The sequence below is a fragment of the Apodemus sylvaticus genome, chromosome 11 (assembly GCF_947179515.1).
Source record: "Apodemus sylvaticus chromosome 11, mApoSyl1.1, whole genome shotgun sequence".
NCBI classification, from domain to species: domain Eukaryota; kingdom Metazoa; phylum Chordata; class Mammalia; order Rodentia; family Muridae; genus Apodemus; species Apodemus sylvaticus.
Window position 1 is genome coordinate 105,356,178 of NC_067482.1, and position 27,885 is coordinate 105,384,062.

General features: G+C 42.2%; 1 protein-coding gene across 1 annotated transcript in view; it reads right to left on the bottom strand.

Annotated features, from left to right (window-relative positions):
* Eml6 (EMAP like 6) overlaps positions 1–27,885 on the bottom strand; it is a 325,012-nt gene that overhangs the window by 56,540 nt on the left and 240,587 nt on the right. The window contains exons 17-22 of the mRNA XM_052198122.1: positions 16,747–16,840; positions 11,667–11,767; positions 10,271–10,473; positions 8,277–8,388; positions 7,492–7,619; positions 2,514–2,655 (exon numbers count right to left, since the gene is read on the bottom strand). Coding sequence (XP_052054082.1) covers positions 2,514–2,655; positions 7,492–7,619; positions 8,277–8,388; positions 10,271–10,473; positions 11,667–11,767; positions 16,747–16,840 — 780 coding nt within the window. The remainder of the gene's footprint in view (positions 1–2,513; positions 2,656–7,491; positions 7,620–8,276; positions 8,389–10,270; positions 10,474–11,666; positions 11,768–16,746; positions 16,841–27,885) is intronic.

The window sequence follows — 27,885 nt, forward strand, 5'->3', positions numbered from 1 at the left end:
ACACAGACACACAATTAAAAAATAAATCTTAAAATACATTTTTATTTTCCATCATGTTTTTCCATTCATTTCTTTATCTTGGAGTATCTGGGCTTCTCAAGGCAGGCAGGGTGAGTTGGTACGGGAGAGGGTTAGGTAGACAACAACCCTCTGAGGAAAGAGGACACATTTAAGAACATGTGTTCTTTAACAAAATTTCTAGAAACCACTCTTTGGACTTCATAACTGGAAACACATTTGTTTTATTTAGAAACCCTCATAATTTTAATTTTTCTGCTTCATGGATCATAATGCAGTCAAAAGGTAGAAAATTCGAGCTGACACAGCCCAAGTCATGCTGGTCTTGCTTCTGTAGGGAGCCATGCCTCGCTGATAGATGTTGACTCTGGGTAAAGCTAGTTGACTTGGACTGGCTTATGTATGCAATGTCTTCCTTCATTTGTCCAGTTAATGCTTCCCTCCTGTGAGTCCGTCAAACCAAGCGAGATAGCAAAAAGGCCAGTTAGCCTGAGGACAGCCATCAAAGTGGGTAAAGCACAATTTACCATACAATTTAGGCCATGGTTTAGAGCAAAAGAAGAGATATTTATACCAGGATAGCAAGGGCAACTGGAGGAGTTGTTATCTAAGATAACAGTTGCTCCTTTGAACCAATTTTTAACCTAAAGAATGAAGTCCATTGATTAGCTTCTACTAAGGCCTTAGTTTCATCATTTTACAATGCAAGCTAATGGGCAAATGATTCAATTATTCAGAGCACAGCTCTGAACTTGGTTGAAATCCCTGCCCCACCTGCTGCCAAGCCATAGGAGTCCAGGGTAAGTGAGGCCATGTGGGGGAGGGGCAGGCAGGGTGCAGCGCACTCTTGCGGGCGGGCGACTTGCTGCGGTGTGCACTGCTTCACTACTCATTGGTTAGGTGATGCTGGATGACGTGCCACCAGAACCTGGCTCCGTGTCCTGATCCGTAAGTGATGTGCTAGTGTGGGCCCTGGCTCACCCTGATACTACCAGTCAGTATGATTTCATTTGGCATTGTTATGTCCCTGCATATAGAACGACCAAGTACAAATATTGAAAGGCCTGAGCCCAAGCTCAGCCTTTCCTGTCTTTTTTTAAATTTATTTATTTATTTATTTATTTATTTATTTATTTATTTATTTATTTATTGAGACAGGGTTTCTCTGTGTAGCCCTGGCTGTCCTGCAACTCACTCTGTAGACCAGGCTGGACTCGAACTCAGAAATCTACCTGCCTCTGCCTCCCAAGTGCTGGGATTACAGGCATGTGCCACCACGCCTGACTCAGCCTTTCCTGTCTTAAGAAATTTTGTAAGAGCCTCAAGGCTTGGGAACTGGAGAGATGGCTCAGCGGTTAAGAACACTGACTGGTCTTTTGAAGGTTCTGAGTTCAAAGCTCAGCAACCACATGGTGGCTCACAACCATCCATAATGAGATCTGACGCCCTCTTCTGGTGTGTCTGAAGACAGTGACAGTGTAATATATATATATAATAAATCTTAAAAAAAAAAAGACCTCAAGGCTCACCTCTTGTTGCCTCTCTGAGAAAGCAGTGCTCGGTGGCAAGTCCGAGCTGAGCCTGTGGCCTCTGGCTCTCATGGGAACCTCATCTACTCTGGCTAAAGCTGGCCCAAGCAGTTTGTGTCAGAGGCTCCCCTGTGTCTTGCTGTCTGGGGATGGAGTCGGTGAGACTGGAAGGTGGAGAACTGGCAGGCTGAACTGTCTGCTCCTCCAGATACCTCCTGAAATGCCACCATCTCAGACACTCCACCAACCACTCTGTCCTTTTGTCTTTTAAAGCCCAGGCCTTGCGAGGACACCTGCAGTTGCTGCAGTGCACATTCCTGGCCATTTCTTTAAACCCTACCCACTCCTTTATAAAGAGTCCTATTTTTAGGCCCTTCTCAAATTATCTGAGTAAGCAGGCCAGCTGCTGCTGGGCTCCTTTCAAATCTTGTCTATGTCTGATTTTAGGGACTAGACTGTCTCTGGAACGTCAGGGCCTGACATACAGAGGCATGCGGAGGCTTTTGCTGAACTGTTACGGCCTGGCAGATGTCTGTACTGTGGGCAGATGTCCAACAGACATTTATGACATCAAGAATTGTTTTCTACCAAACTGACCTTTTATTTTCCACAAATTCTGGGGACTATTAGTCATAGACATAACTAGTGTTTTTTCCCTTTGTTTTGTTTTTATAAGCTGACACACTTCAGCTCTCAACAAGAAGAGAACACAGGGACAAGCACCTACGTAGTTCAAGCAAAGAGAACGGACTGGAGCACTCTGAGATCAGACCAGCCTTCTGGAAAGTCTCCACACACTCTTAATTTTTACTGCACAGTGAACCCTGAATTGCCTTGCTCATATTTTTTAGGATTGACACAGGTGCTCTCATTAAATAGTGGCTGAATGAGTAAGTGAGTGAGTGAACCCAACAGAATCTGCTGCCGGTAAACAGACACCTTTACCTGTAAGGAGATGTTATGTACCTTTTTTAAGTTTCCGTACTGCCAGCATGCGGTGCTGGGAGGATAATTCCCAGATCCGAAGTGTTTTGTCATCACTTACTGTTGCACAGATGGGCAGGAGTGGGTGTGCTGCCAGCCCCCACACTTCCCCTTCCATGTGTCCCTGTGGGAGAGCAAACAAGGCAAAGTAAAGCCATGCTTTCTGCCCAGCCCTGTGCTGAGAACACCTCAGGCGGAGAGTGCCTCGGACAGGTGAACACATGAATAAATAGCTCCCTTCAGCCACAATGGCCACACCATTTCATTTCTTCCTTCCTTTCCTTTCCTTTCCTTTCCTTTCCTTTCCTTTCCTCTCCTCTCCTCTCCTCTCCTCTCCCCTCCCCTCCCCTCCCCTCCCCTCCCCTCCCCTTCCTTCTCCTCTTTTCTTCTTTTCTTTTCTTTTCTCCTCTTTTCTTTTCTTTTCTTTTCTCTTCTCTTCTCTTCTCTTCTCTTCTCTTCTCTTCTCTTCTCTTCTCTTCTCTTCTCTTCTCTTCTCTTTTCTTTTCTTTTCTTTTCTTTGAGACAGGGCTTTTCTGTATAGCCCTGGGTATCCTGGAACTCACTCTGCAGACCAGACTGGCCTTGAAACTATTTCATTTCTTATGTATGACCTTTAAGCTAGGTGTTCATGAAACAAATCATTCTTTCAGAAAGAAATGCATAGGACTCACTGCTTGTGGGCTGATAGCATGGAAGACATTTTCCCACCTAGCAACAAATATCCAGGTAAGTGATAAACTTTCTACCCCTCACCCTTGCTTGTATATGTGTGCACATACAGATGATTAAGTACACAGTGTACCACACGTATTTGCTGCAAGTGGTAAAAATAATGTGATAAAAATAATGATCTTTTCCTCACCCGTGGGAATCATGTCTTCGTCCATATGTCCAGGCTCCTCACTGAGATGTCTCCTGGAGAATCTTAAACCTCTAAACCTGGCACCTGATTTAAAGACTTCTAGACTCATATTCCTTTGCAATCAAACTTGGCCACAATACCCATTATATAGTGACTCACATAGCCTCCTAATGGCACTCTGATCCTATCATTATAAGGCATCTTTACAATGATTGCTAGCGATCTGGAAGATGGAAGGAGGCTTCCTGTGTTCAGTTGTTTTTCTTACTTTCACTCCAAACCTTCTCTCTGTTCTTCCTGTTTTCCAACCCAGCTCCTCCTAGCTATGAAATCTCAACTAGAGGAAACGTCCACTATCGCTGATCCAGCTCGTGGGCCTCGTCCTTGCTGTCCCCATTGGAAATGTCCACTATCGCTGATCCAGCTTGTGGGCCTCGCCCTTGCTGTCCCCATGGCTTCTTCTGCTTATCCCACTCCCCTAGCCTCTTCAGCTTCCTCTGCTCTCTCAACTTCTCCAGATAGATTCCTCTACTCCCTCACTAGCTACAAGTCACTCTAACCACCCCACAGGGACATCCGTCCCGAACCATCCTTCAGCCAATCTCCTAGGCCTGCCTGGCCATGAACAACTGAAGGGGCCTGAGCTCCCTTTACCAGGTCCCTCCCATCACCAACAGGGAGCCCTGTGTGGTCATTATGGTATCCAGTCGACCATCTGCCTCCTTTTGGACATTGGGGTCACTTACTTGGTCCTGATGGAGTTTTGGGGCTCTACCTCTCAGGGTAGGGGGTAGCCTTACCAAACTTACCAGATCCCTTTACTTAGCTGCAGTTTTTAGAGGTGTTACTCTCACCATTCTTTTCTGGTAGTGCCAATGTGTTCTGTTCTCTTATTAGGAAGGAATCTTCTAGGCAATGTGGAAACCTCTATTTCTTTTGCCCCCCTCCATTCGCCTGAACTCAAGCTTTCCAGCAGTCTTTCTCCTCCTCCTTCTAGCTAGCCAACCTACTGGCTCTAACATTTCTTTTGCCATTCCCCCCCCCCAGGTGGACCCCCAAGTCTGGGACATGGAGAACCCCTCTGTTGACAAACACAATTCCTCTGTTGTCATCCAACTATAGGATTCTACCCAGTACATCATGCATACTCAGTGCCCACCCTTTCTCCAGAGCCTCAGGGGACATAAGCCTCTCTCTGACCTCCTAAGGAGAAAAAAAACATCTCCATCCCACTTCTTCCCCTTTTAAGACCCCTATACTTCGATTAAGAAACCCAACAGGACCCTATCTCCTGGTTCAAGATCTCAGGCTCCTTAATTTTGTAGTAGTTCCTCTCTCCCTGTTGTGGCTAACCCTTACATACTTCTCTCTACTAACCCCTCAGGGCCTTCTTGTTTCTCAGTCCTAGATCTCGAGAAGCATTCTTTTCTATCCCTTAGATGCCCAGTCACAAAACATCTTTGCCTTGACCTAGACTGACCTGACATCCGTTTCTCTCCCTGACTCTTCAATCCAGTTCCACTGATCCACCTGCCTGTTGCTGTACCAATACCATGCAGTTTTTATCACTATTGCTCTGTAGTAAAGGTTGAGGTCTGGGATACTGATTCCCCCTGAAGTTCTTTTACTGTTGAGAATAGTTTTAGCTATCCTGAGTTTTTTGTTATTCCAGATGAATTTGAGAATTGCTCTTTCCAGCTCTATGAAGAACTGGGTTGGGATTTTTATGGGGATAGCATTGAATCTATAGATTGCCTTTGGCAAGATGGCCATTTTAACTATATTAATCCTGCCAATCCACGAGCATGGAAGATTTTTCCATTTTCTGAGATCTTCTTTGATTTCCTTCTTCAGAGATCTGAAGTTCTTGTCATACAGATCTTTCACTTGTTTGATTAGAGTCACCCCAAGATACTTTATGCTGTTTGTGGCTATTGTGAAGGGTGTCATTTCCCTAATTTCTTTCTCAGTCTGCTTTTCCTTTGAGTATATAAAGGCTACTGATTTGCTTGAGTTGATTTTGTAACCAGCCACTTTGCTGAAGTTGTTTATCAGCTGTAGGAGTTCTCTAGTGGAGTTTTTTGGGTCACTTAAGTAGACTATCATATCATCTGCAAATAGTAATAGTTTGACTTCTTCCTTCCCACTTCACTGTTCTGGTTTTTTATTTTTTAAATTGTAGCAATTCTGACTGGGGTTAGATGGAATCTAAAAGCAGTTTAACTTTCCTTTCCCCAGTGGCTAAGGGTGTTCAGCACCTTATAAACTGCTTATTGGCTATTGAAAACCACTTGTTCATATTTACTGGCAGAGTTTTGTCTTCATGTTTAACTTGCAATTCTTTATATACTCTAAATATTGCTTGCTTTATGGAGTGCAGCTGGCCAAACTTCTCTCCCACTTTGTAGGGTGTCTGCTTACTCACTGGCTATTTCCTTTGCTGTATATTCCCTTCCCTTCCCTTCCCTTCCCTTCCCTTCCCTTCCCTTCCCTTCCCTTCCCTTCCCCTCCCCTCCCCTCCCCTCCCCTTCCCTTCCCTTCCCTTCCCCTCCCCTCCCCTCCCCTTCCCTTCCCTTCCCCTCCCCTCCCTTCCCCTCCCCTCCCTTCCCCTCCCCTTCCCTTCCCTTCCTTTTCCTTTCCTTTCTTTCCCTTCCCTTATGTAGTCACATCTGTTGACGTGGGGTCTATTTCTCGTGTTATTAAGAGACCTGCTCAGAAAGTTCTTGACTACACCTGTGTTTTTTTTAATAAATCTTTTTAAAAGATTTATTTATTTTTATTTATATTGTAGCTGTCTTCAGACACACACCAGAAGAGTGCATCAGACCCCATTACAGATGGTTGTGAGCCACCATGGGAATTGAACTTGGAACCTCTGGAAGAGCAGTCAGTGCTCTTCACCTGTTTAAAATGCACTGTTCCCCTTGGCAGTTTCAAAGTTGCAGGTTTTAAGTTATGGTGGGCCGTAAGTTATAGAATGAGACAAACGCTTTCCTCCTCAAGTTGGTTTTGACCCTGGTGTTTTATCACAGCAATAGAAGCCTGAATGACCGAGCATATTTCTTCATTTCTCCTGAACACACCCTCATGTCCCAACATGCCTTTTCACTTGCAAGGTCAGTGTCATCAGACCTGGCCGGACGCCTGCCCGTCTGTGATGTTTGAGTCTGGTTCTTCCTAAGCATGAATCCTAAGGGAAGGGGCTGAGAAGAACATAATGCAGCTGTGTAAAGCAAGGCCTGAAGAAGTGTGCAAGGAGCAGCTGAATTATCCTCAGTTTTATGAACCAACAGATCAAAGGAGATAAAGCTAAGGTGCCTCACCCACACTTAGATCTGCCTTGGATAATGAGATTCTGAACTTTGAGCATGCATCATCAAGAGATAAGGCTCTTAGAGACACAGAAATGGGTTTTACATGTGGCTGGGATATTTGTGGTTAGTGGCCAGGAGTAGCTCCTGGGGTGATCCCTGTGAAGTCTCTGATTTTCAGAGCTGGCCTAACATAATCACCTCCTCTTGAGTGTGGCATGACCTGTGGTTTGACTCGAACCAGTAGACTGTGTAGAATGTGGTAAAGGTGACAGAAAGTTCCAGGGAACATGTGACTTAAGTATGTTGCATAAGATCATGGTGTCTTTTTTGTTGTTGTTGTTTTGTTTTGTCTTGCTTGCCTGCTTGCTCTGAAAAAGTAAGTGTATGAGAAATCCTATGTGTGCCAATGAATGCTGAGGGTAGTCTGGGTAACAGCTAACGAGAAAATAAGTGCCATTTCTACAGCCACAGGAACTAAACTCTGCTAGCAGCCTAAGAAAGGGATAACGTTCTTCCTTCTGCTGAGCCTCGGCCTTGATTGCAATAAGAAGAGGAAGCAGTTCAGCTGAGCTCAGGCTCCTAGCCCGCACATATGGTGAGATATTAAGAAATGAGTGCTGCTGTTGGTGTGTGGCCATGCACTGCACACCAACAGGCAGTGAACACCACGCTGGAGCATCCCAGGGAGTTCTGTGTAATCTTTACACCCCATGCGCCTACTTTGTCCCACACCATTCTCAGCCTTGTTGTGAACATGGTTTGCTACATATAATAAATAAGGTACCTGAACAAGCAGAGTCATTGGGCCACTCTTATCAATTTCTAGAATCTCTCCATTTTTTGTCCCCACGAGAATGTGTCCATGCCCCAGAATGATTGCACGAATTGAAGGGTTATCCTCTAAAAGCAGGCCTGAGAGGGAAAATGCTGACTTTAGTAAACAACACCAAGGCAGGTTAACATAGAGTCTTCTATCTTCAAAACGCTAGGTGACAGGTATTCTCCACAGACAAAATAAGCCAATTCCAGCCATGTTTATTGGGGGCAGCTCTCAGGTGGGTTCAGTGATCTCACAGGATGTCAGTGAAATCACCATGGAGGAGACAGAGATGGGGGGGGGAGAGAGGGAGGGAGAGAGAGATATATAGAGAGAGGGAGAGAGAGAGGGAGAGGGAGAGGGAGAGGGAGAGAGGGAGAGGGAGAGAAGGAGAGTGAAAGCCAAAATGTCTGGATTATAAAGAGCTTCTTAGGTGAGAGGAAGCCCAGCCCCTGGGCTGGAAAGTTTTGAGTAGAGGGCAGGGTGTGCCATCCGTGCCCTGTGATAGGAACTGAGGGATGCTAGAAGAGCCTCAGGTCTGCTTTGCTATGTTAAATATGCATCTCAGTCACTTGTCCAGGGTCTGGATCCTAACACTGGATACTAGGCAATCATCCTCAATATACCTGCCAGAGACTGAGAGTTCTGACTGGAAGAAAGTAATGGCTAAGAACCACTACTATTAAGAAGTTGATATCACTGCCCCCATTCCTGTGAACAGAATGCTTTCAATTGCATATTGAGTATGGTACCTTTTGAGCTGGTTGACAATGCAGTCCTTTTGATGGCATAAGTCTTCAAGCATCTTTCAAACATATCATCCCAGAGTTCCACAATTCCATCCTTTCCACCTGTTACAAAGCCCTGCGAAGGCATAAGAAACACACACACACACACACACACACACACACACACACACACACACACACACATCAAAACTACAAGTCACGTTCCCAGTCTCACAAGGACTCAGGTATTTCTATGGATTCTTCTAAGTGAACAAAGCTGAAAAAAAAAAACCAGTAATACCAGTGTTTAAACATTTTCATTATTTTTATGTGCATGAGTATGTTGTCTGGATAAATATATATATGCATCATGAGCATGAAGTGTCTCTGGATGTCAGAAGAGGGTATTGTTTTCTCAAGAACTAAAATCATACACGATTGTGAGCTACCACATATGAGTGTATGGGTATATGGTACCATATACCATACCTGAGTCCTCTGAAAGAATGGTCAGTGCTCTTACCCACTGAGCCAATTCTCCAATCCATGATAAAACCTAGTTCAGTATATTTAATCAAGCTCACAAGGAAATAGTATTTTGAAGTTCATTATAGTAAAAAGCCTTATTCTTATTACATGTCTGGATTCTTCACTCACAGACAGAATATGAGGGAAACAGAGCACTGCCTCTGTCCTGAACATGCACAGCTATGTTTCTTGTCATTGTTTTCCTAATGCAGAACATCAGTGGCTTGCACAGCATTTGCATTGCATTAGCTTGTTATAAGTAATCAAAGTGCACAGTGGGGTGTTCATAATTCTAAGTACATGGTGTGTGTGTGTGTGTGTGTCTGCCTGCCTGTTTGTCTCTGTGCATGTGTGCATGTGCTTAGGATATAGGCAAATGCTATTCCAGTTTTTATATAAGGAACCTGAGAATCTTTTGATCTTAGGATCCCCTAGGGTTCTAGATGGGCTCAGTGGATACTGAGAACATCTGGGTAGACTGTAGTACAGAGAGTCATTCCTCAAACTAAATATAAGTATAGTACATGAGATTGAGCAATTCTTGCCTTTATGGTGATTTTACAGCTTAATTTATTAAAAACTAAAAGCAATTGAAGGTTATACCACACTGACTTCCAGGCCTCCACAAATTTTACATTATGTTTTAATTTTTTTCTATTATTTACAATTCAGCCAAAATTAAATTTGCTAGTAAAGAGCAGCTCTACCACACACACACACACACACAAAACCCCCCAAAAACCAAAACAACTATCATTATAACTGCACTTCTAAAAAAGACCTACTTTGTTGTGGGTTCAACATATTTACTTGATATATTTTTAAAAATGTGTTGAGTAGCTCAAACTAAAGGTGAATAGTGAAGAGATGAACTAGTACTACCAACAAATTAGAACTGAGTGAAAACTTGTCATTCTCAGGCATATTAATAGAAAGAGGGCTTTAAACACACTGACTGGTAAATAATGTCTTTGTAGGGAACACAGTGAGGCAGATGGGTAGCTGGGAAGTCTAGAACAGTGACCTGGTATGGAAACACAACCCATACATAAACTCACCTGCTCACTCTGGTAACTGAGCCTGTCTATTCAGGAGCAAATGGGTTATGAATATAACCGTTGGTCGTAACAAACGAATGCACTGGGCAATGAGCTAGACCACTTGTACTTCTAGGTCTTGCTGTGTCACTGGAAAGCTTGTAATCACTGAAACGCACCTGTGGTCTCTCCTGCTGTTCTATGTCCATATCTACCTCCAGACTCCCTAAGTGACTTCTAGGGGTGACAGCCAGGAAGTCCAGATATGAGAAAATGGAGAAATGGTACATCTACCAACAAAATAAATTACAAAATTCCATGTGTTCTCTTCCTTATTATCCCTTGCTTAGTCCTTTCTGAGAACTTCCTAATTCAGCTAGGACTGTTTTTAGATACAGGGATCTCAGTGGTTCTAAAGCAGATAAGGAAAAGAACCTGACAAACATACCATACCTTGTCCAATGCATACATGGCAAACACAGGCCCGTCATGAGCCTTCACCGTCTTCAGTAGCAAAACATCCTTCCAGATGAAAATGTCTCCAGTGGCTGCACCTGAGAACACCAGATCTTCCATTCGCCCATAAGAAACACACATCATTGTTTCTAGCTTTCCAGCACTTCCAAAACTTCCTCGTTTAGAGGTGAAGCCCCCTCCTGGAATGGAACGAGGGGATTTGTTACCCTAGAAAGCTGAAGCTTCCCAAGAGCCCATAAGGGATTGTCTTTAGAGGAAAGAACAGTGTCTCCATTATGTATCAAAGTAACAAAAACAGCAAGGGCATCATGAGGGTCTCAGCCATTCTGTCAGTATCTGTGGCATTCCTGCCTGCCCTCAACTGTGGTACTGAATGTCAACATATAATCCTGGACAGAGCCCCTACTTTCAGGAAATAGGGTCTGGTTAGATGGAGGAATTAATATGCCTTCTAGTTGGCACACATACATAAACTAGGTCCTTCTCCTAAGGCGAAGACAGAGACTCAGCAGCTGGGAGCAAGGGAAGCTAATGAAACAGAAGAAAAGAACACAGCAGACAGGGTATGTGAAATGTCAGGGCTCTGGGTGTCTGCCTCCATCTGTTCTCTTAGCAGTTCCGGAGTAAGAAGGACCTGTTGCATAGGAGAGATGATATACAGGGTAAAAATCATCACAATTTTCTGTACTCTTTGACCATCACTGACAAAACCAGCTCCATTCAGGACGTTACATCCAGGCTGACTTCAACATACACTGGGCGCTACTCCTGTCCTTCCTGCCAAAGCCTAAAGCTCCAGGACATCAGCCTGCGCACATTCGTACACCGTACGATTGGGCGTTGGTACTCAGAATTCAGATATGGTTGTAATAAAGGCTTAAAGTGAAAAGAATTGGTCACTTTCCTATTGCTATTCAGGGTTCTTTGTCCCCCACTCTTGTCAACATAGAATCTAACAGATACTTACTTTGTACCTTTTATGTACAGAGTCAGGGTTTAATTCACATGCTAAATTTGGTGATGTATTACTAAAAGAATCCTCAAAATATTGAAAACTTTATTCATTCAACCATAGTAATTACATCCTACTCATCACTAAAATATAATTACAGCTTTCAGTTCAGATGACTAAATATAAAAATCATTGTTTTCATGACAGAGCATTTCCCAGAACATTTTAGACATGGTGACTATGCATAGCATCATATATGGTTTTAAGTTTCACATTCTCCCTGTTAAATAATCCAATGAAAAGCTGGGGGAGTGTATTAACCAGGTACAGTTTCACTGAGTTTGCAGGGAGACTGGCCACATAGTGGCAATAGGTTCCCTCATCGCTGCGTAAGGAGAAATGCAAATAATGCAACAGTACCTGCTTGTTGCCAGAACCTGATGTGCTTAATTCCGACTGTCACCAGCTTGTCAACGTGGTGTGGATTACATTTTACCACAAATATTTTATCTTTGTGTCCCCTGTAAGAGACAAACAGGGAAAAATAATGTCTAGTTTGGATGAAAGTGTTGATAGAGTTATATTAAAAGCCTGTATTTGGTTTAATTTTCACTAAGGGTACCTAATAGGATAAATAAGCAGCCAAAAATAGTTTAAAACATGCAAGAGTCTCCTACACAATATATAGCACGGGGGTGGGGCTATTTTTACCTAATTATTCCACACTTATATGCTTAGTTATCAGGAAAAAAAAAGTCTGAAGTCTCGATAAGATAAAATTAACGACACCACTATAGGATTTCATGTAATTCTGAGATAGTGAGCTCTTGGGTAGGAGAAATAGAAGAAATGGACAACCTGTGTAAGATCTTTCAGATTAAGCTGATCTTTGGCTAAAAATGTATTCACTATGAATTGGAGCCCTGACACACACACAGCCATTGATAGAGAAAGGGTGTCATCTACTGATTCAGCACCTTAGAATGGCCATCAGTGCAACAGTGACAGTTACTTCCAGGCAAGATGCGTCCACTGGTGGTTGTGGAGGTAACCAAGCCTTTCTCGCGGCATGTGGCACTGACTCCACAGTAGGGAATGCATGCCTTGTACTGTAAACCTGATCAAAGCCTGTGGCTGGACAAGCCACACGCCGTCATGGGGAAGCTACTGCTGCTTTGCTAAGTGGACATGATGTCTCTTGTCAAATTGCCTTTTGAATATTTTGTTTATGCTCATAGTTTAGTGCTACTGTCAGCTTGGGTCATGGAAACTTCTTTTGTTGTTCTTGGAGGTTATTGCAGAGCTTTATAACTGGCCCAAATGCTGAGAAGAAGTGACTGCTGAATACTCGCTCTATATGGGACATACGTATCGCACCTCCAACTCAAGAAAGGTAGGAAGCAGTGTAAGAGCCGCAGGAAAGGGTGTTGTGGAACACTGTCTTCCTGGCACTCCCGATCCTCAGCATCTGTGATTACCTGTATAAGTCCTACACAAGGGCCCACCAGCATTCCATTATGGAGTTGGCGGGATTTAAGAGGCCTCCTTCTGTGCATTTATAGGCAACTAATGATTGCTGGTAGGGAAAGACATCCTCAGGAGGGTAGTCACTGATAAATTCCATGTTCCTTAAATAATCCCCATCCATGATGCTGTATATTACCCTAATACAGACACACACACACACACACACATACCCCACAAAAAACAGAAGCTAACTAGTTGGAAACAAATTAGAGGGGAAAAGAAGATGATAATGAAGAGGAATATAATCAAAATACATTATCTACATGAATAAAAATATCATAATGAAACCCATTATTATGTAAAATTAACATACTACCACAAAGCTTAGAAATAAAATAGGTATACTAATATTTTCTTTTAAGAATTAAAATAAATTTAGTTTTATAATCAGAGGCAGACAGATGCACATACATCTAAAAATCCCATTTGTGTAAATAGCTGGCTGAAATCATTCATGAAATTAGCAGTGGTACAAAGATATCCAAACAGAGTGGCTCGGTCTTAGTGGAGATCTTATGAGACCCCTATTTGATAATTCTAAATGTCTGTTTTCCTGAGCTGATGATGAAGGGCGACCCAAACCGTGCAGCGGAGATGGCACAGGCGGGCACTGGGCATCAGCAGCAATGCCTTGGATGTCACCACAGCTATGTGCTGAGCACTCCACCCCCAAGGGGGACATTCCCAACCCTGGTGACCACACTGCTGAGGAGCAGCTGTCCTGCTAGAACAATCTGCCAGAATCAAGGCCGTGGTTAGAAATACCATGCTTCAAAGCAACCCTGGCAACAACTTAGACTCAGCAGGGCAGAGCTACGAGCGGCACATAGCCCGTCTGCAGAAATTATTCAGCAGAAGCTGAGAGAGCTACTGCAAGCCAGGAAGGGGCCACTTTATATAGCATGCATTCTCTGTTACCTGTTTAAGATTCATATTTACCTTAGGACTTCACTAGGGCCACTCTACAATTTTTTACTTAACTAGTTGTATTTGTTCAAACAGCATACATACTACATAAACATATTTATCCAGTATTTTAAAAATCTAGTATTCTCCCACAGCGCTTCACTGATTCCTGACTTTCCACTGGGAAAGAGTACTAATTAATGCCACTGTCACAAGAAATGCTCTCTCTCTCTCTCTCTTTTCTCAGACAGGGTTTCTCTGTGTAGCCCTGGCTGTCCTGGAACTCACTCTGTAGACCAGGCTGGCCTTGAACTCAGAAATCCGCCTGCCTCTGCCTCCCAAGTGCTGGGATTAAAGGTGTGTGCCACCACTGTCCGGCTACAAGAAATGCTCTTATAGGGCAATACTTTCTGCAGATTTCTTGTCTTTGGCCTGAACATAGTCCTGGGGAACAATTTCAAACGTAAACTGTCACTAACATGATGGAATTAGCTTGCTTTGTGCTAATTAGACAGACGTGATATTCTCCATAGCCTGTAAGAACAGACTTTTTAATATAGAAAGTCCCCTTGTGTTCTCATAGTGTCTCCCTCCGCGTGCAGCTGTGAGCCATCCACAACTACGGAGGTTAGAATGAGGGACACCAGCGTGAGAGAAAAGAGAGAGAAGCGCACAGGCAGGTGGAGCTGTGTGCGCTCCTGCTGCCAGAGCTGCCTTTCGACAGCCATCCCGGGACAGCTCATTTCCTAAGGTCAGCTGCAGTCCTCAAGACTCCAGCCGCAGCTCTGTCATCGCCAGCAGTTCGTCGCTCTTCATGCATTACAATCAACCTCTGTAAGCTTTTGATCCCATGTAACACTGTGTAGACAGTTTTTATTTAAAAAGTGAATATTAGAGTCCAAGGCCATTAACACTGATACTGCAACAAAGACAGAATGTTGGCCATGTAGGTCATAGCTCACAGAGAGGGTATGAAACTGTGCCAGGGCAACAAGCTAACCTCCCGGGCTGTGGCTGTCAGTGGTCCTGACCTCTCACCAGCCCTTGTGCTTGACAGAGCTGGATGTGACTAGAGTCATGTTCAGACTTAGTGCTGAGAGGGCAGAAAGAGAAGCCGGGGTAAGGGAGGACAGATGGGCTATAAACAGCAGTCGGCCTTGAGAGCCTATTTATAGGGTGTGGAGATTAGGGAAACAATTTGCCTGCTCTGAAACTGAGCAGCAGATGCACTCGATAGGGCTTCCTCTCCAGCAGGCCACAGCCTCATGACAAATGGAGCTTCTGACTCCAGTGACACTGACAACCCTTCCCAGCTGCTACAGAGAGACAGAGAGACAAGAGGTGAGGCACACAGTTTTCTGCTGCTCGGGTGTACTGGCTGGTTTTGTGTTTTAACATGATACAAGCTGGAGTTATCACAGAAAAAGGAGCTTCAGTTGAGGAAATGCCTCCATGAGATCCAGTTGTGGGGCATTTTCTCAATTAGTGATGAAGGGAGAGGGCCCCTTCTGGGTGGTACCACCTTTGGGCTGGTGCTCTTGGGTTCTATAAGAAAGCAGGCTGGGCAAGCCAGGGGGAAACAAGCCAGTAAGAAACATCCCTCCATGGCCTCTGCATCAGCTCCTGCTTCCTGACCTGCTTGAGTTCCAGTCCTGACTTCTTTTGGTGATGAACTGCAACATGGAAGTGTAAGCTCAATAAACCCTTTCCTCCCTAACTTGCTTCTTGGTCATGATGTCTGTGCAGGACTAGAAACCCTGACTAAGACATGCAGGGAAAATCAAGAGGACAGATCGGCAACCAACAAATTGGGAAAAGATCTTCACCAATCCTACATCAGATAGAGGGCTAATATCCAATATATATAAAGAACTCAAGAAGTTAGACTCCAGAAAACTGAACAACCCTATTAAAAAATGGGGTACAGAGTTAAACAAAGAATTCTCACCTGAAGAACTTCGGATGGCGGAGAAGCATCTTAAAAAATGCTGAACTTCATTAGTCATTAGGGAAATGCAAATCAAAACAACCCTAAGATTTCATCTTACACCAGTCAGAATGGCTAAGATTAAAAATTCAGGAGACAGCAGGTGTTGGAGAGGGTGTGGAGAAAGAGGAACACTCCTCCACTGCTGGTGGGGTTGCAAATTGGTACAACCTCTCTGGAAATCAGTCTGGCGGTTCCTTCGAAAACTGGGCACCTCACTTCCAGAAGATCCTGCTATACCACTCCTGGGCATATATCCAGAGGATTCCCCACCATGTAATAAGGATACATGCTCTACTATGTTCATAGTAGCCCTATTTATAATTGCCAGATGCTGGAAAGAACCCAGGTATCCCTCAACAGAAGAGTGGATGCAAAAAATGTGGTATATCTACACAATGGAGTACTATTCAGCAATTAGAAACAATGAATTCATGAAATTCTTAGGCAAATGGATGGAGCTAGAGAACATCATACTAAAGTGAGGTAACCCAGACTCAAAAGGTGAATCATGGTATGCATTCACTAATAAGTGGTTATTAACCTAGAAAACTGGAATACCCAAAACATAATCCACACATCAAATGAGATACAAGAAGAAAGGAGGAGTGGCCCCTGGTTCTGGAAAGACTCAGTGAAACAGTATTTGGCAAAACCAGAACCGGGAAGTGGGAAGGGGTGGGAGGGAGGACAGGGGAAGAGAAGGGGGCTTACGGGACTTTTGGGGAGTGGGAGGGCTAGAAAAGGGGAAATCATTTGAAATGTAAATAAATTGTATCGAATAAAAAAATTTTAAAAAAGGAAAAAAAAAGCTTTCATAGAGATAATGAAAACATTACAGAAAGAGACGATGAAGAGCTGTTTGGGAAGCATTCTAGAATGTTCTAATTTTTTTTAACCACAGACATTTAAAGCAGTCTTGGCACTATGAAAGGGAGCAGCATGTGTTCACCAATGTGTTAAGTTTCTATGTGAATTTCGCCTGACTTTGAAGATGAACTCCAAGCAGAAAATGCAAAGGGTTGACTTTGGCCAAGGGGAGCTATGAGCAGGGTGTCCTGAGCAGTCTACAATTCTTACCTGGTTGTGGCTATCTTTTCTCCCTTTTTCCAGTCCCAAAACACAACACTGTGGAAATCGTCTAAACCAACCGACACAAGACATTTTCCGTCAGCTGTATGAAAACAACACAAATGTCAAACAGGTCATTTCTTTGATGAAAACCTGAAGCATTTTACATATTACAAAAAGGAACAAGAAATTCTGCAATACTCTTTAGGCTCAAATGCATTTGACACAGAGTAAACTATGTGACTAACAATAGGAAAGATACTGAATGCACACCCTGGCTAGTGAGGTCAGTCACCCATTGGACTTCCAACAGGAGGCAGTTGATGGGGCCTCTCAAAGAAGCGACTGAGTCTTGTTTATTCTGAGACAGACCAATCTCAGGAAATGTAGTAGAAGGAAGAAAATTTAGCTGTGTGACTCTGAAATGTGTGTGTGTGTGTGTGACTGTGAGAATTGGGCTATTTTCAACTCTAAACATTCTAAAAAGCTGAACTCTGGTTTAACTCTCAAGCTACAGCATTACAGAAATAAAGTGCAGCTTCGGATGTTCTTACAAAGGATCACCTCACAGCTGAAAGGTTTGGATTTGTTATTTTCCAATTCAAATGGAATGTGCTTATTATAGACCTTTAGAAAACATGCATGAAGAAAATTTTAAGCTGAGAGAGTGGCTCATTAGTGCAGAACTTGCCTGATAGGTATATGGCCCCGTGTTTGAGCCCAAAAATGACACACATACAAAATTACATGTGCATGTGCAAACATGTGCATGGACATATACATACATCTGTTCTTCCAAATTTCTTGTAGTGCCACATTTGATGTCAACCTACTTGTCTTTTTCTCCACACAAATCTCCTTTGAGAAATAAAAGGAAAGCCACACTATCTGCTAATTTTTTTTTATTTATTTTCTATATTCTTTGTTTACATTCTAAAAGCTTTCCCCTTTACCAGTCCCCCCTCCCCGCCATATGTCCCATAAGTCCTCTTCTCTCCATCTATTCCCCCATCTTTCCCCCTCCTTTTTTTCTGTCCTGGTACTCCCCTACAATGCTGGATCAAGCCTTTCCAGGATTAGTCCCTCTTCTTGCTTCTTCATGGGAATCATTTGATATGCTAATTGTATCTTCAGTGTCCAGAGCTTCAGGGCTAATTAATATCCACTTATCAATGATTGCATTCCATATGTATTCTTTTGTGATTGCATTACCTCGCTTAGGATGATATTTTCCAGTTCCATCCATTTGCTTAAAAAATTCATGAATTCATTGTTTTTAATTGCTGAATAGTACTCCATTGTGTATATATACCACATTTTCTGTATCCATTCCTCCATTGAGGGATATCTGGGTTCTTTCCAGCTTCTGGCTATTATAAATAAGGCTGCTACGAACATAGTGGAGCATGTGTCCTATTGCATGCTGGGGAATCCTCTGGGTATATGCCCAGGACAGGTATAGCAGGGTCCTCCAGAAGTGTCATGTCCAGTTTTCTTAGGAATCGCCAGACTGATTTCCATAGTGGTTGTACCATCTTACAATCCCACCAGCAGTGAAGGAGTGTTCCTCTTTCTCCACATCCTCGCCAACACCTGCTGTCTCCTGAGTTTTTAACCTTAGCCATTCTGACTGGTGTGACGTGAAATCTCAGGGATGTTTTGATCTGCATTTCCCTAATGGCTAATGATGTTGAGCATTTCTTAAGGTGCTTCTAGGCCTTCCAAATTTCTTCAGGTGAAAATTCTTTGATTGGGTCTGTACCCCATTTTTTTAATAGGGTTATTTGGTTCCCTGGGGTCTAACTTCTTGAATTCTTTGTATATATTGGATATTAGCCCTCTATCAGATGTAGGGTTGGTGAAGATCTTTTCCCAATTTGTTGGTTGCCATTTTGTCCTTTTGACAGTGTCCTTTGCCTTACAGAAACTTTGTAATTTTATGAGATCCCATTTGTCAATTCTTGATCTTAGAGCATAAGTTATTGGTGTTCTGTTCAGGAACTTTTCCCCTGTGCCTATGTCCTCAAGGGTTTTCCCCAGTTCCTTTTCTATTAGTTTCAGTGTGACTGGCTTTATGTGGAGGTCCTTGATCCACTTGGAGTTGAGCTTAGTACAAGGAGATAAGAATGGATCAATTCACATTCTCCTGCATCCTGACCTCCAGTTGAGCCAGCACCATTTGTTGAAAAGGCTATCTTTTTTCCACTGGATGTTTTCTGCTCCTTTCTCAAAGATCAAGTGACCATAGGTGTGTGGATTCATTTCTGGGTCTTCAATTCTATTCCATTGGTCCACCTGCCTGTCCCTGTGCCAATACCATGCAGTTTTTAACACTATTGCTCTGTAGTATTGCTTGAGGTTTGGGATACTAATACTTCCAGAAGTTCTTTTACTGTTGAGAATAGTTTTAGCTATCATGGGTTTTTTGTTATTCCAGATAAATTTGAGAATTGCTTTTTCTAACTCTGTGAAGAACTGAGTTGGGATTTTGAAGGGGATTGCATTGAATCTGTATATTGCTTTTGGCAAGATAGCCATTTTAACTATATTAATCCTGCCAATCCACGAGCATGGCAGATTTTTTCATTTTCTGAGGTCTTCTTTGATTTCCTTCTTCAGAGACCTGAAGTTCTTGTCGTAAAGATCTTTCACTTGTTTGGTTAGAGTCACACCAAGATACTTTATATTGTTTGTGGCTATTGTGAAGGGTGTCATTTCCCTAACTTCTTTCTCAGCCTGCTTATCCTTTGATTATAGGAAGGCAACTGATTTGCTTGAGTTGATTTTATAACCTGCCACTTTGCTGAAGTTGTTTATCAGCTGTAGGAGTTCTCTGGTAGAGTTTTTTTGGGTCACTTAAGTATACTATCATGTCATCTGCAAATAATGATAATTTTACTTCTTCCTTTCCAATTTGTATCCCTTTGACCTCCTTATGTTGTCTAATTGCTCTAGCTAGAACCTCAAGTACTATGTTGAAAAGATATGGAGAGAGGGCGCAGCCTTCTCTAGTCCCTGATTTTAGTGGGATTGCTTCAAGTTTCTCTCCATTTAGTTTGATGTTGGCTACCGGTTTGCTGTATATTGCTTTAACTATGTTTAGGTATGGGCCTTGAATTCCTGTTCTTTCCAAGACTTTTAGCATGAAAGGACGCTGAATTTTGTCAAATGCTTTTTCAGCATCTAATGAAATGATCATATGGTTTTTTTCTTTGAGTTTGTTTATGTAGTGGATTGCATTGATGGATTTCCTTATATTGAACCATCCCTGCATCCCTGGGATGAAGCCCACTTGATCGTGGTGGATGATCGTTTTGATGTGTTCTTGGATTCGGTTGGCAAGAATTTTATTGAGTATTTTTGCATCGATATTCATAAGGGAAATTGGCCTGAAGTTCTCTTTCTTTGTTGGATCTTTGTGTGGTTTTGGTATCAGTGTAATTGTGGCTTCATAGAACGAGTTGGGTAGTGTTCCTTCTGTTTCTATTTTGTAGAAAAGTTTGAAGAGTATTGGTGTTAGGTCTTCTTTGAAGGTCTGATAGAATTCTGCACTGAAGCCATCTGGTCCTGTGCTTTATTTTGGTTGGGAGACTTTCTATGACCCCTTTTATTTCTTTAGGGCTTATGGGACTGTTTAGATGATCTATTTGATCCTGATTTAATTTTGGTGTTTGGTATCTGTCTAGGAAATTGTCCATTTCCTCCAGATTCTCCAGTTGTGTTGAGAATAGGCTTTGGTAGTAAGATCTGATAATTTTTTGAATTTCCTCGGTTTCTGTTGTTATATCTCCCTTTTCATTTCTAATTTTGTTAATTTGGATACTGTCTCTGTGCCCTTTGGTTAGTCTGGCTAAGGATTTATCTATCTTGCTGATTTTCTCAAAGAACCAGCTCCTGGTTTTGTTGATTCTTTGTATGGTTCTCTTACTTTCTACTTGACTGATTTCAGCCCTGAGTTTGATCATTTCCTGTCTTCTACTCCTCCTGGGTGAATTCGCTTCTTTTTGCTCCAGGGCTTTTGGGTGTGTCATTAAGCTGCTAGTGTATGCTCTCTCCATTTTCTTTTTGGAGGCACTCAGGGCTATGAATTTTCCTCTTAGCACTGCTTTCATTGTGCCCCATAGATTTGGGTATGTTGTGTCTTCATTTTCATTAAATTCTAAAAAGTCTTTGATTTCTTTATTTCTTCCTTGACCAAGGTATCATTGAGTATTGTTCAGTTTCCATGTGTATGTAGGCTTTTTGTTGTTTTTGTTGCTATTGAAGACCACTTTTACTCAATAGTGATCTGATAGGAGGCATGGGATTATTTCGATCTTCTTATATTTGTTGAGGTCTGTCTTGTAACCAATTATATGGTCGATATTGGAGAAGGTACTATGAGGCGCTGAGAAAAAGGTATATTCTTTTCCTTTAGGGTGGAATGTTCTATATATATCTCTTAACTCTAATTGGTCCAAAGCTTCAATTAGTTTCACTGTGTCCCTGTTTAGTTTCTGTTTTCCTGATCAGTCCATTGAAGAAAGTGCAGTGTTGAAGTCACCCACAATTATTGTGTTAGGTGCAATGTGTGCTTTGAGCTTTAGTAAAGTTTCTTTTATGAATGAAGGTGCCCTTTCATTTGGAGCATAGATGTTCATGATTGAGAGTTCTTCTTGGTATGTTTTTCCTTTGATCAGCAAGAAGTGTCCCTCAGTGTCTCTTTTGATGACTTTAGGTTGAAAGTCAATTTTATCTGATATTAGAATGGCTACTCTGGCTCTTTTCCTGAGACCATTTGCTTGTAAAATTGTCTTCCAGCCTTTTGCTCTAAGGTAGTATTTGTCTTTGACACTGAGATGTGTTTCCTGAATGCAGCAAAATGTAGGATCCTGTTTCTGTATCCAGTCCGTTAGTCTATGTCTTTTTATTGGGGAATTGAGACCATTGATGTTAACAGATATTAAGGAATAGTGATTATTACTTCCTGTCATTTTTTATGTTATCTTTTATATTTGATTGGTTATCTTTTTGGGGGGGTTGATGAAAGAAGGTTACTATATTGCAATTTCCAGGGTGAAGTTTCTCTCCTTGTATTGGTGTTTTCCTCCTATTATCCTTTGTAGGGCTGGCTTTGTGGATAGATATTGGGTAAACTTGGTTTTGTCATGGAATAGCTTAGTTTCTCCATCTATGGTGATTGAGAGTTTTGCTGGGTATAGTAGTTTTGGCTGGCATTTGTGTTCTCTTAGAGTCTGCATGAGATCTGTCCATGATCTTCTAGCTTTCATAGTCTCTGGTGACAAGTCTGATGTGATTCTGATAGGTCTTCCTTTTTATGTTACTTGGCCTCTTTCTCTTACTGCCTTTAATATTCTTTCTTTGTTTAGTACATCTGGGGTTTTGATTATTATGTGACGGGATGTATTTCTGTTCTGGTCCAGTCTGTTTGGAGTTCTGTAGGCTTCTTGTATATTCATGGGCATCTCTCTCTTTAGATTAGGGAAGTTTTCTTCCATAATTTTGTTGAAGATATTTGCTGGCCCTTTCAGTTGTAAATCTTCACTCTCATCTATGCCTATAATCCTTAGGTTTGGCCTTCTCATTGTGTCCTGGACTTCCTGGATGTTTTGGGTTACAAGCTTTTTGCATTTTCTTTGACTGTTGAGTCAATGGTTTCTATGGTATCTTCGGCATCTGAGATTCTTTCTTCTATCTCTTGTATCCTGTTGTTGATATTTGGATCTATGGTCCCTAATTTCTTCCCAAGCTTTTCTATCTCCAAAGTTGTCTCCCTTTGCAATTTCTTAGTTGTTTCTACTTCTGTTTTTAGATCCTGGATGTTTCTGCTCAGTTACTTCACTTGCTTGTTTGTGTTTTCCTGTTATTCTTTATGAGATTTGTGTGTTTCTTCTTTCATGACTTCTGCCTGTTGATCAAAGTACTCCTGTAATTTTTAAAGTGATTTTTGCATTTCCTCCTTATTGGCTACTATCGTTTGACCCATATTCTCTTGAATTTCTTGAAATGATTTTTGTGTTTCCCTTGTAAGGGCTTCTAGCTTTTGATCATTTTTCTCCTGAATTTCTCTAAGAGATTTATTTATGTCCTTCATGTATTCTTGTAATAGCATCATGACCAGTGATTTTACATCCAAATCTTGCTTTTCTGGTGTGTTGGGGTATCCAGGACTTGCTATTAATGGAGAATTGAGTTCAGATGCTGCCATATTGCCTTGATTTCTGTTAGTAACGTTCCTACGTTTGCCTTTGCCATCTTGATCTCACTGGTGTTAGTTGGTCTTGTTGTCAGTGCAGGACTCACCCTTGCATGATGCCTCCCTGCAGCTGGCCTCCAGATGCACCGCTGGCTCTCTGCACTGCTTGGGGACGGGCGTGTGGCCCAGGCTGCTTCCGATCTAGAGGTGGGGACCGGAAGGCTCCTGCCAGTGGCCTCTGGATGCTCTGCTGGGTCAGACAGACTCACTGGAGCAAGCAGCCTCTCTGTGGCCGGCCTCCAGATGCACCGCTGGCCCTCTGCACTGCTTGGGCACGGGGCGTGTGGCCCAGGTTGCTCCTGATCCAGAGGTGGCAACCGGAAGGCTCCCGCCAGAGGCCTCCAGATGCATCCTCAGCTTTGCTGGGTCAGATGGACTCACCCTAGCAAGATGCCTCCCCATGGCCGGCCTCCAGATGCCTGCTAATCTTTTTTTACATACTGTATTGTGAAATATTATTATTAATAATGCTCTTATAATAAAACTTTATTATTAAATATTTATAGTATTGCCCACGATAACTATAATTTTGACATATAGGCTGTTTTTATGTTCTAAATGTAGTTAGTGTACAATTAAATCAGAAATGAATATAGCTAATACTCATTTCCTCTTCAAGATGGAAGAGGAAGCACAATCAATCAGCACTTCCTTTGTGTCTCGTTGCAGGGCTAGGTTCAAAGGAATAGTGTCTGTCACAGGGCAGCGTCTCCTTCCTCCCAGCACTGCACAGTTGCCAGGAGATGAGTGATTCAGTGTCTTCTGCATCAGTTAATCAGGAACTTCTCTCCTTCCACAAAGAATGAGCATTAACCTGAAGACATATGGGGGTGTGAGGTACTGCTTTCCTGGGTTGCCTCATCCACTTAAGGTATCAACTGTCACTGTCAAATGCAGGCAGGGATGAACCCCTAACCAGGGTAAAGGAGAGGAAGCTTAATGAAAGCGGAATGTCAGAGAAGTAATGAAAGATGCCTGATGTGTCTCATGCAGTGTCTGAATTGGCTCTGCAGATTTACATTTGTGTTGCATGGAACTTACAGCAAAAAAAAAAAAAAATTCTTATCAAAATTTATCAAAATCTACTTGAGCCTCTTGAACTTTTTACAGGATGAATCTTTGGCAACCCAAATTCAAGTGCCAACCAGAGCCTAAACTTTGAGTGGCTATATTTGTACAGATGGGAAAGCTTATTCTAAGCAAATGGGAATGATAGTCTACTCCCACTTGTCTGCAGGACGCAGGGTAAGTAAAGTGGAATCCACCTTAACAATGTGGATCTTCCCACCTCAGTCTCCAGGGAGATGTGCAGCAAGGGTTTAAAGATGTCAGGTGAGTATATTACCTTCAGGCACTGACAGTGTGCTGAAGGACTCAAGTACTAGCTGACCACTACACTCCAGCAATTCATGTCCTTCTTCTCACAGGAGATAGAGCTTTGATTTTGGAGCAGACACCTCCTATTCATTACCCACACCACCGTTCTTTCCCTATTTCTTGGCATCTAAGCTAATGAACTCCAGCAGTTGGCAATTTTATTTTTGGCGCTTTTCCCCCTCTCCTTTCAGATCATAAATTCTTTTAAAACCCAGAGTAAGCACATCCTATTTTGTAACCCTACACCAAACTGTGTTTGGGTCCATGTTGGTAGTTTGGTGAAGGAGGACAGGGATGATAAAGATGGCATGTGCCTATGGATAGTCAAGTAGAAAGAGAAAAACTGTACTGTTATGACTATGTTTAAGCACCACAAGTGTCTTAGACAACAGTGCACACATATGCCCTGACTCACGCTAAAACTTAGGATGTCAGGAATGCTGTCTTGATATGTCAATATGACCTTGGCATGTGAGATCCATACTAAAGGGTCAGTCTTTACAATTCTCATCTTCTGAAGAAGCTCTGTATGTAGACAGATAGATTTTGGGGGGAGGTTCTGGAGGCTCCTTTTTAGAGTTTCTCTGAGTCCCTCATCTCACTCTCACAGTTATGTGACCTCTCTACCCCAACAAAAGTGCACACTTTTCTGGGATGGGAGTTTTCTTGAGAATGGCAAGTATAAACTATTTCTGTAAAACACACTATTTAGAAATAAAATTGGGGCCTTTTAATTTTTTCCCCCTAGCTTCCATTTTCCCTGTAAAGACTTGACCTTACCTTTGAAAATCTATTGTTTCTGGACCCTAGTGAGTTGGTTCTTTTCTCCTATTCTTATAGTCTAAGTTCTTTGCCGTCTTTCTAGGCACAGTGTTTATTGATTATGGATGGTTGTGACATAGTCTAAAAATAGTTCTAAGACAGTTAATGTCAACAGTAAAGGGCGAATTAGAAAAAGAAAAAAAGTATTCAGACAATTATAAGTCAGTCTTCCTATTCAGGACTCATTGAAAGCACACATGTAGACATAGCCTGAGGCTAAGATCGCTTGGGTCTCAGCCTGTCAGGCTTTTGCCTGCACCCAGGGCCTGTGCAGCTCTGTGGGCAGTCTGTGTGCCAACCCTGTTGGGGAGTTGTTTGTCCTGCAGACTGCCTGGCACTTGGAGGAGCACACTAACATCTGGGCTCCCAGACGCCCATGTCTGAGATCTAACAGACAGCATCAGCTACTCAGACATAGCCCGAGGCTAACATACTTGGGTCTTAGCCTGTCAGGCTTTTGCTTGCACCCAGGCCCTGGGCAGCTCTGCAGGCAGTCTGTGTGCCAACCCTGATGGGGGGTCGTTTGCCTTGCAGAGTAATCAGCACTTGGAAAAGGGCCCCCCAGCATCCATCTTCACTTTCTGACAGAGCAGACGGGCAACACCAGGTTCACAGAGACAACCTGAGTATAGAATTGCTTGGGGCAAGACACACCAGGTCTCCAAGGGCACCCAAGAGGAGGGCAGCATATCAGCAATCTGTGCCAGGGGAAACCCAGTCATCCAGGGGTACAGAAATAGCCTTATAGGCTCACAGGAGGTTCAAACACCAGCCAGTGACAACAAGACCAACTAACGCTAGAGATAACCAGATGGCAAAAGGCAAAGGTGGTAATGTTACTAACAGAAATCAAGGCAATATGGCAGAATCTGAACCCAATTCTCCAACAACAGCAAGTCCTGGATACCCCAACACAACAGGAAAACAAGATTTGGATTTAAAATCATTGGTCATGATGCTGTTAGAGGAACACATGAAGGACATAAATAAATCTCTTAAAGAAATACAGGGGAACATGAATAAGTTAGAAGCCCTTACAATGGAAACACAAAAATCACTTAAAGAAATTCAGGAGAATATGGGTCAACAGATAGAGGCCTAAAAACAGGAACCACAAAAGTCCCTTAAAGAAATGCAGGAGAAATTGAGTGAATAGGCAGAAGTCATGAACAAGGAAACTAAAAAATCTCTTAAAGAATTACAGAAAACTACAAACAAATGAGTGAAAGAACTGAGCAAAACCACCCAGGATCTATAAACAGAAGTAGAAACAACTAAGAAATCACAAAGGGAGACAACTTTGGAGATAGAAAACCTTGGGAAGAAATCAGGGGCCATAGATGCAAATATCAACAACAGAATACAAGAGATAAAAGAAAGAACCTCAGATGCCAAAGATACTATAGAAACCATTGACTCAACAGTCAAAGAAAATGCAAAATGCAAAAAGCTTGTAACCCAAAACATCCAGGAAATCCAGGACACAATGAGAAGATCAAACCTAAGGATTATAGGTATAGATGAGAGTGAAGATTTACAACTTAAAGGGCCAGCAAATATCTTCAACAAAATTATGGAAGAAAACTTCCCTAACCTAAAGAGAGAGATGCCCATGAATATATAAGAAGCCTACAGAACTCTAAACAGACTGGACCAGAACAAAAATACCTCCCATCACATAATAATCAAAACCCCAAATGTACTAAACAAAGAAAGAATACTAAAGGCAGTAAGAGAAAAAGGCCAAGTAACATATAAAGGAAGACCTATCAGAATTACACCAGATTTCTCACCAGAGACCATAAAAGCTAGAAGATCCTGGGCAGATCTCACGCAGACTCTAAGAGAACACAAATGTCAGCCAAGACTACTATACTCAGCAAAACTCTTAATCACCATAGATGGAGAAACCAAGATATTCCATGACAAAACCAAATTTATACAATATCTTTCCACAAATCCATCCCTACAAAGGATAATAGGTGGAAAACTCCAATACAAGGAGGGAAAGTACACACTGGAAAAAGCAAGATAGTAACCTTCTTTCATCAAACCCAAAAGAAGATAACCATTCAAATATAAAAATAACATTGAAAATGACAGGAAGTAATAATCACTATTTCTGAATATCTCTTTATTATCAATCATTGATATTATCTTTAATATCAATGGACTCAATTACCCAATAAAAAGACATAGACTAACTGACTGGATACAGAAACAGGACCCTACATTTTGCCACACACAGGAAACACACCTCAGTGTCAAAGACAAACACCACCTCAGAGTAAAAGGCTGGAAGACAATTTTACAATCAAATGGTCTCAGGAAACAAGCCGGAGTAGCCATTCTAATAATATCAGATAAAATTGACTTTCAACCTAAAGTCATCAAAAGAGATACAGAAAGACACTTCTTGCTGGTCAAAGGAAAAATCCACCAAGAAGAACTCTCAATTCTGAACATCTATGCTCCAAATGCAAGGGCACCCTCATTCGTAAGAGAAACTTTACTAAAGCTCAAAGCACACATTGTACCTAACACAAAAGTTGTGGGTGACTTCAAGACTCCACTCTCCTCAATGGACTCATCAGGAAAACAGAAACTAAACAGGGACACAGTGAAACTAATTGAAACTTTGGACCAATTAGAGTTAACAGAAATATATAGAACATTTCATCCTAAAGCAAAAG